General features: G+C 34.2%; 1 protein-coding gene across 6 annotated transcripts; it reads right to left on the reverse strand.

The window, feature by feature from the left end:
• Positions 1 to 1,877: 1,877 nt before the first annotated feature.
• LOC108457055 (uncharacterized) lies at positions 1,878 to 9,571 on the reverse strand. 6 transcript variants are annotated; one of them, XM_053030761.1, is made up of 10 exons: positions 9,243 to 9,571; positions 8,632 to 8,758; positions 5,698 to 8,487; positions 5,520 to 5,606; positions 4,412 to 4,564; positions 3,471 to 3,634; positions 3,241 to 3,388; positions 2,863 to 2,985; positions 2,700 to 2,787; positions 1,878 to 2,466 (listed from the first exon to the last, which is right to left on the reverse strand). In XM_053030761.1, the coding sequence occupies exons 3-10, from the start codon at positions 8,467 to 8,469 to the stop codon at positions 2,267 to 2,269; spliced, it is 3,735 nt and encodes a 1,244-aa protein (XP_052886721.1). In that variant the 5' UTR covers positions 8,470 to 8,487; positions 8,632 to 8,758; positions 9,243 to 9,571; the 3' UTR covers positions 1,878 to 2,266. The 6 variants fall into 6 exon arrangements, with proteins under 6 accessions (XP_052886721.1, XP_052886722.1, XP_017611359.1 ...); XM_053030762.1 differs by lacking the exon at positions 8,632 to 8,758 and adding an exon at positions 8,994 to 9,129; XM_017755870.2 differs by adding an exon at positions 8,994 to 9,129 and having other exon boundaries at positions 5,698 to 8,902.
• Positions 9,572 to 9,894: the final 323 nt, after the last annotated feature.

Consider the following 9,894-nt stretch of genomic DNA (forward strand, 5'->3'; position numbering starts at 1 on the left):
GAAACTCATGAATAGATCAAAATATATTTTCCCAAAATTCTTCCTCACTAATGGCATTTAGAAGAATGATGATATAAATGTTTAGCAAATTGTTTAAGTGATTATTTGAAAACTAGTATTTAAGATTAAATACGTAAAATAGGAGATATTATGTAATGTTTTCATGAAAGAGTAAATATGCGTTGTACCATTTTTTCCTTAACTAAGGTTTTTTTCTCATTGATTTTTTTTGGTAATATTTTTTAATGAGGCATCATGTTATGGATATTATAAGTATGTATACTTAGGGGTGAGCAAAACTCGATTCTACTCGAATAAATAAAAAAATTAAAATTTCGAGTTAAATGAATAAAGTTATTCGAGTCAATTCAATTTTTTTCGAATTTCAAGTTCGAATCGAGTTGATTTTTTGGATTCGAATAATTCAAATAAATCGAATACCAAACTATAATATTTTACATTTTACCCCAAACTCCCAAACTTTTGTACTTTCTCTCAATACTTTTACTCCCCTCCCATCCTATCTCCCGTCTACCCCAAACCTATTTTTCCTTCATTTTTTTTTGAATATTCCCCCTCCAAATTTTACTCTCCCATTTACTTTCCCTCCAAAATTTTATTCTTCAAAACTTTTTATTTTCCCCCTAAAATTTTACTTCTCACTTTTAATCCCCAAATAAAAAATTAAAATCATTTAAAAAAATCCCTAAACCTAAATAGTAATAATTTTATTTATATTATATTATTAAATTAAATTACACATTGTGTACTATTTATATTATTGAATTATTTAATCAAATTGAATCTTTATAAATTTCTGTTAAAATTAAATTATTGATGATACCACAAAATATTCATGTTAAAATTTTATATTAGTATCGGTTTCACATTTTATTTTTAAAATAATTTTTATTAAAAATCACATTTTTATATCTAATATATTTTTTAATTTTAAAACACATAGTGACAAGAATCAAGATAATTGAAGCAACTAAGCAAGTAAAGAAGTTAACCCGTATATAAAATATTAATAAATAAGTTATGAGGGAGTAAAATTAATAACAAATTTGATTACGGTGAGTGATAGTTGTTACAATATCTTAAAGTCATTTTTTTAAATTTAACTCAAATAAATATTTTAAATTCTATTCTATTCAAACTCAAGCTACATCTAAAGCCATGATCACCACGTAGGATTTATTAGTAACTTTACTTTTATTTTCATAATTCGTGTTGTTTACTTAGTGATTTTACTTTTATTTGATTTTATTATTATAATAATAATAATAATAAAAAAAGCTAGAAAGCAAAAGCCGCCAGAAGTCTTTCCGTTGAATTTTGAATTGACCGTCAACAGGGCAAAGATTTTTTTGAGACTATAAGCATCACAAGTACGTAGGCAGATAATTATGAATTCCTCTATTTTTCTTTTTAAAAAATGTTAGATTTCTTAATTTAATTTTCATATTTTAACTAAACCGATAAATTAATCCGATCAAAATACATTATTAAAATTTATCATTTAAGTAGTTAGCTTAAAAAATCAATGATTTAATCATTTATATAAATAAATAATGACACTTATATGCGAATGAAATTTAAAATTAAATTATTAAAAGAATATGAAATGACATTTTCCTCAATTGATAGTCAGAACAAATGGAAATGTGAACATGAAAACCCCAACTACCTTCTCTTTTAATTTAGCTCTTTCAAATAGAATTATCATTAATAAAATGGATGGAGATATGGTAAATTTTGTATGATAGATCTAGATTTCACTAATTTTACATATTATTATAATATATGTAAATTTAACACATATAAAGAATATATGTTTGTTATTATTTCCCATCTAAAATTATGAGGTCTAGATATATCAAATTGAACTCTAATCAAATGCCATTTCCCCTTTTCTGAATGTGTGTACATACATATAAACTTTCTATTTTCAACAATCATCAAAATATTTTAAATGCTCTCTCTCTGCCTTACCACTATGACCTGAATTACTCTGTTAGAAAAAAAGAATAATCAAATGGAGCTATATATTAACAGAAGTGAGAGAAGGGGAAAGAAGTTCTGCCCATCATTGATTAAACTCTACTCATCCTCATCCTCAATGATTTAATCTACTTACCTCGAAGGGTGGGGTCGGAGTTACCCAAGTTTACAGGTGAAGATACAAACAAGACCGGTGCTTGGCATTTAATGATGATACAAACCAAGCCGGTGCTTGGTGTTTAATCATGTTCATGCTGTAACATTAGGCTTTTGTCTGTCTGGCCTGATCATTATGTCCCTTGAGCTGAAGCAATCTAGACATGGATCGCAGCCTGTTCGTTATCTCCGTGAATGATGGTCTAGATTCAGGATCAGCTGACCAGCATTGTTCCATCAGCTCCCTCCAATCAGGGTCACAGTGTTCTGGAATTGGAGGTCGAAGAGTGTTCTTCACAATCCCCCCTGCAATCACATTTTACGAATTGAATGTAAAGCCAAATTTTAGTGAAAAAAGGAAGCTTTTTCTTTAGTTTTCAGATACATATGGCAAAAATTCAATACACCATTTTAGCTAAAATATGCACTCCATAGTGGATCTAATACCGTATCATAACATCCCAATTACTTTTTCCATGCCTGTAAAATTTCTGCTTAAAATCGTAGCTAATGGCAAATTAGGTAAACTGAAATCTTACCAATAATGGCACCACAATGCATATCAGCATAAGGCTCCTCTTCAGTCAAGATTTCCCACATTGAAATTCCAAATGAGAACACATCAACCTGCCAAATCAAATATCATAAATTTTGGCATTTAACATGCTTGTTCTTTCCTTCACAGTGGCAGCACATACTGACCTTCTCAGAAACACGATTGCTGTTACCGTTTAATAACTCTGGTGCCATCCATGGAAGGGTTCCTCGCACACCTCCAGAAACAAGAGTGCTGCGCTTAATTCTTGATAATCCAAAATCTCCAACCTACAGAAACAATACACAGTAACCATGCTTCAAGTGAACAGCCAATGAAAACCTTCCATCACCAAGCTTCCTAACATGACAAGATAAGGGTATGCTACTGTCCTCAAGCATATCGGCATTCATCTTGGACCAAAAACAATCACTTTCACTTTAATCAGAATTAATTATTCTTCTCTCTAGCCATTTATGGTCTTTAGTAATAACATTAGCCACCTTGAACTCAATATCTACTAGAGACGAGTTTGTAACTATTACCTTGCATATGGGTCGTTGTGGGTCCCTTAGATTGACAAGCAAATTATCACATTTCAGATCAAAATGGACAATGTTTTTGGAGTGCAAGTATTCCATGCCAAAAGCTGCATCCCTGGCAATTATAAGCTTTTTGGAACAATCAAGCGATCTGCATAAGAATTCCAAACAACCAGTAAGCACATCATTTATGAGGGAAGGACTATAAATTTGAGAGGATGAACCTAGGTTACCCATCCTTCTTGATTAGGACATTTCTAAGCGATCCATTGACCATAAATTCAGTTACAGTTGCCAAAGTTCCTCCAGTTCCATGTGGTACTACTCCATAAAATGCTACCACATTTGGATGATGCAGATTTGAGAGGATCTGTGCTTCTCTCCAGAAGTCTTTTGTCTGGCACAACCAAATATATATTAGCTTCAGGCATGCAAATAACTGAAATTGCTACGAAGAATTTGACTGCAAAACTGTTTAAAGATCTCTATAGTACTACAGAATGGTAATCCCCCCTTCTGCTTGCTATTACAAGATAAACAAAAAGAAGCAAAGCAGGGAAATAATGACCCAGTTCAAAATGACCAGCAAAGTGGAGCGTCTTGGATAATTCTCAGCTATTTCTTTCACATTTACTTCAATTGACTCAAGCACCAAACCCCACTCTTAAAGGATTAAAAGAAAAAAGAAAAGGAAAACCCTTTTTTTTTTCTTCTTTTGAAGACCTCTACTCAAATTTTGAATCAACTATGGCAACCCACAGACTAATTTTTCTTTATAAAAACATGCGTTTGTGATAAATATCAACACTCTTCCTTGATAAACATATGTGATTTTGATGCATGTCAAAGCTGCCGCAAATTAATTTTAACTCAAGGGCTGAAAACCCTCCATAAACAGCAAAAACAGATTACCAAATCTCAAATCACAGAGAAGGGCAGAATAACAGTAGTGGATATATTTCCCTTTAAAGGGAGTCAAGAAGAAGGCCGGAAAGGAAGAAGAGAAAGGGTACCCCCATGAATTTACTTCCATGACATAACAATAATAGTATTTTGAAACTCTTGTTTCTGGAATGCAGTGTACAATTATAACCACCTAGCCAGCAACTATATTTAGGATTAGAAACTGGAAAGAAAGGGGTGGAAAAAGAGGGAAAAATCTCCGCGGACCTACCAGCTTGTCTTGGTCTGATGATTTCCCAGAAAAGCAACTCTTTTTTATTCTCTTTATAGCAACATCTGTTCCCCGCCATTTTCCATGGTAAACAGATCCATATGTACCAGATCCTAGCTCCCTCAGTTCTTCAAGATCAGCATTTTTAATAATCTGCACATCAAAATTAGAAAACCTCCATTAACGTTCAAAAGCTAATCTTTCAAGGAGGAAACTAAAATGGGGAGGGGGCTGATACAGGGGTGGTAATTTAGTCCAAAAAGTTACTGGTTACAAGGGAAATATGACTAGAAGTTGACATAGAATCAAATTTTCTATCAATTAACCATCAGTCTGGTAACCATATTAAAAGTAGATTGATAGCAATATTCTTGGTTTTCAGAGGGACAAAAGACAGTCGTTAGGGCTAATTACAAAAACAGTTAGAAAATAGACAAGAGCTGAAAAGTCATGGCAAGGTAAGGAGATGGAGAAAAGATAAAAAGGAAGAGGGCAAACTACACAAACATGATCAAATTATAAACGGATGCATAAGTTAAGTAGGATCTCTTTCATGTGTGCAATAAAGAAGATGCCATAAGCAACACATGATTAGAATTAGTCCTCCACACAGTATGTGGGTGGATAACAAATAATTTTATTATTTGAATAAATGTTGTCAAACTGCTACATATCTGAATATAAAAGAGGAGAATAGTAAAAAAGAGTAATATGCAGTTTTTAAAATAGAACTAAATAGGCACAATAGCCAGTTTTAAAAAGAAATGGTTTTAAATCATATTTCCAAGAAGAAAGACATTAGCATACCCTTGATTTTTTTTTTTTTAATTTTCATTTCATGTGTAATGTTCTTTTGTCAATTCCCCAATTTTGTTTCAATTGCCTTGTTCTACCAAATGAAGGATATTAATTTTAGTAAAGATTTCAATGTAGATTAACTAAATGGAACCTTATTAAGAAAAACAAAATGTTTTTTCCGCCTAACAACTAGAGATTTACATTTGCTTTTCAAAATTTTATTACACTTCTCACTAAACAACACTGAATGAACTGGTCAAATATCAACTTTTTAAACTGAAAACAGGTATAAATAAGTTTCATGCAGAACCTGCAAGCCATAGATGTTGGCTTCCTTTTCAGCTATGACAGCATCACTGAAGGACTCATCCTTGTCTTGAACATCAGCTGAAGAATCCTATGAACAAAGCCATGAAGCTACCTGAGTCTACTAGCAGTGGTACACATTATAAAAACTAGATTTACATGATAAATTTGACAAATCTTACCTTAGACTCAGAATCTGCAATGGCATCCTCCAACTCTGTTCCAGTAGGAGATATGATATCAGTGCTGATCACATCCACATGTGGGACAACTGCAGATGAAACTAGCATCCCAGAAGGAACACTAGTGGTAACATCTTTTGACATAACTATGGGCTCCGGTTGGATTTGATATTGATTCTTTCTCGAAGGTTCAGTTAGAGAAAACGTAAGATCTTCTACAATTGAATTCTTGTGCACGGGATCTAGGAGGACCACCTTCTCAGCATTTGGATTGGAATAATTAAGTTCATCATCAATGAGGAGAACCTCTTTCCTAGCTGCATTATTGTCTGGAATTTGTGACATAGCATGAAGGTCTTCATTGAGCAAGCTTGAGCACAGAACAGAGTCAACATGAATTGTAGGTGAGTGCAACTTGGTTGAGCCCATAAGCATATCTTTTTTAGATATATCATTTTGACTTGCAACAAACTGAGATTGTGGTGGTTCATGCAACACAGGGCCATTCAAAGACTCAGAGATAAGATCACCCAATTTACTATCAAGTCTTGTGTCATTTATGCTCTTTGGAAACAAGCATGTGGCTTCAGTGTTCCTGGCACATGAAGTAGTATCTCCCTGTCCAATTACTTTCCTATTGAAACCACAAGATTCAGCTATATCAGATGTGGTTTTTCCCAAGGTTTGCAGATGTTCTATGTTACTATTTATAGATAAGGATGAAGGAACCATCTTCTGAGAGACTTGTGAATCTTTTTCCTGAGTACCTACAGCAAAACCAGAAGTTTGGTTGCAGTCTGCATTAGACAATTTGTTGTTATATCCCATACTGCTATCAGGGGATTTCCCCTCATAAAGTTTTCCACCTTGATGCAAAAATGGATCACTTATATAAGACCTGTTCCAGGTGTCCAAGCTTGCAGTATATTCTTCATAATTGTCCAGCCTCACAAAACTGAATTTACTCAAATCAATTTTAGCTGTTTGCCATTTTTCATTACTGTCACTGGTTCCCTTGTGAATAGGTTCATTCATGCCAGAAGGTTCAGGATTTGGAAAGCAGTTCTGCATATCCAGTTTTGATTTTGATGTAGATTCAGTGTCCAACAAGTAATTATCTGCACCACACTTCATAAGATCAATTTTATCATGCTGTTGCATCAACCTTTCCTGCATGGAATTTGAAAAAACAAGGGAAGGTGATGGGCTCTTTGAAAAATTTAAAGGGGAAGATGGGCTCATTCCTTCTTGTGAACAGTAAGCAGACCTCCCTCCACAGTCCTGCAGCTTTGAATCTGAAAATGCATGTGATATGCCTGGGTGAGAATCCAGGGAATCAACAGATCCTGACAACAGGCTTAATGGATTGCCAGCATTTGAGATGGGCTTTTCAGAAAGGAATGATCTTTCTTTGTGCATAAACCTTTCATGTGAAATTCCATTGTAATCACCATTGCTTTTGTTGAAAACTACAAAAAATATGGAATCTTTGCTGGGATCAGGGCTTAGTAGCTGATCTCCATAAGCTTGGCATGTGTGGTTGGCAGCAACCCTTATGCAAGGGTGACTATGATTCATCAAAGCAGGTGGAACCTGTAGGGCATCTTTATAGTTAGGATTAATAGTGCTGCGGATCTCAGGATTCAAGTGTGCTGTATTGAAGGAATAGTTGTATTCAGAGCTGGCGTTATTAGAAATTGATTGTGCACAAACATTGCATTCCTCATGCTGGAAAGGTAGTGGAGAAATAGGAGTAGATGGGGATCTGGCTATATTTTGGATATCATGGAAAACCTGAGATGGATGCAATGCATTAAAACCACCCATAGTGTCCAAAGAGATTACTGAAGTTGGACACCATTTGGGGAAACTAGGGTTAGGATCCAAATTGGGTCCCAATTGACATCCTTCACTAGGTAAACAGAGCTCACCAGAGATTTTCCTAGGACTAGGATCTACTGTCCCATTGACAGCAGCCACATACTGGTAACCAGGATTGCTCTGGTGCATGGTCGTTGCCTCAAGGGAAGATGCATTTCCAGAGTCATCATAGGGAATCAAAAATATCCTCAGCTTTTTAGAACCTTCAAGCTTTTCAAGCCCATGGTATTCCTCTATCATATTCTTAAGGTCTTCATCAGAAGAAACAGATATAAGGGCATCAAGATCCTCACCTGGAAGTTGGTACTTGATTGAATGAGGTTGGCTGCAAAAATTTGAAGTTCTCCTCAGAAGCTGCTCCCAAGAAAGACAATTCTGAATGGAAATAATGTGCGTCTCTCCCCCAACATATCTGAGTTTACCATCACTTGGCCTAGGCAATATTTTTCCACTAAAGCTGCACAGAAGTTTCATTTTCCCAGATTGAGATCCATCAGTAGCTCCCTGCCCACTAAAGTTGTTGGAACTAGAAGAGTCACATGCATAAATGGCTGTAGTAGGTTGTCCAAAACCATTTGGATGGCTCCTATCACAATTCAGTTCACCATAAGCCTTCCTTGTCACTTGTCCAATTTCACCATCTTCCTTCTGGTATCTACCTATCTTTTCAACACAAGACCCGTGTTCACTCCCTCTAGAAGAACCATTCAGAGATGCAAAATCAGAAATGTCAGAAGCACACTTGGAATCCATTCTTTTCAACTGAATTCGGGCAAGATCCTGATACCCCATTTGGTGGTTCTGATCGAACCAAACTCTCTTCTCATGTGTCAGTGCTGCATCTGGTCTAGCAATGGCTCTTGTGCCAACACACTCCTGAACAAACCCCATGGAGAATTCCTCACCTGTCTGTACAGATATAGTCTTATTATTATTTACATTCTTTCCCACATTAGGAACAGCATATGTATATTCTTGTTGTACTAATTGATCAGATGGGCCAGACGTTTTCCTGATCATGTTCCAAACAAGTTCCTAGGTTTGTTTACTTACATAACAACAATGTGTTAGCTCCTTGGACCACTCTTTTTCACTTCAATCCACCAATTAATAATGCATAATTAAGTCATTCATCGTATCAGCTAGCATTCAGAACCTCACGGTTAAAGTCTAGGATTCCCTGCACCTCAAACGCTAAACTTCAAAATCGACAGCAATACTTTCACAAATCACCAACATCTATCTTCTACTTGCAACCCAATTTCTCAATCAAATCCAACACATATGTATACGTGACAAAAAGAAAACCGCAAATTCGCAGATCCTTTTCACAAAAATTACGTACAAATTATTCACAAAATATCAGTTTCAATCCAATGCCAAAATTTAGTTACAAATCTAATCATAACAAATACCTTCCTCTTCTACAAATTCCAGACCGTTGATCCAAAGGAAGAATATAAGCAAACCTATCTCTAACTCGAAAAAAGAAAAAAGGAAAGGAAAAAAAAGCTCAAAATCACATTTCAAGACCGTCGCTGTACGACAAACCTAAAAAAATCAAACATAAAACAATAAATAAATAACCAGCGACGTTTTCGAACAACGGCTTATCGATAACAGAATTTAAAATATAAGCGAAACTTAAAAGAAAATGATGATACCTGGTAGCCAACCTCCTTTGTGAAATCAGTGGTTTGAGCTCCTGAGCTGACAATTATTGGCGATTATGATTTTTTTTGATACGATATAGAGAGGGAAAAGAACGAAATGAGAAAAAAAAGAAAGAAGAAAGAAAGAGGGAAAGTGGAAATGGTGGAGAAGGGAGCGTGGCTTATGGCTGTAGCAAGTTACAATTTCGGGCATGCAAGAGCTGACATTGCAAACTCAAGTGTGGTGAGATTTAAAGAGTAAAAAAATTTGAACTGAAATGCAGCACAATTGTTTGGCAAGCACATAGCAAGTATTTCTCATTTCACTGTAACTTAAAATATTGGCTGGAGTTAAAAGGTCCAGTGGACTGATTTAAAAGTTAAAAAATAAGGGTCCAACTCTTTTTTATTATTTATTTTATTTAATACACATAATATAAGTTTAATATGTCATTATTTAATATAATACAATTTTTAATAAATATATAATTTTATTTATAAATTTAGTATAAATTCAATTTAATTTATATTTTATTATTTGATTTAAATATAATTTGTAAAATATTTTGATATTTTATTATGAATATAATTTAAAAATATTTAAATTTTATTGTATATGATTTTAATATTTTAATTATCATTTTATAAAAATATAATTTTAATT

This window comes from Gossypium arboreum, chromosome 7, assembly GCF_025698485.1.
Source record: "Gossypium arboreum isolate Shixiya-1 chromosome 7, ASM2569848v2, whole genome shotgun sequence".
Lineage (NCBI taxonomy): Eukaryota > Viridiplantae > Streptophyta > Magnoliopsida > Malvales > Malvaceae > Gossypium > Gossypium arboreum.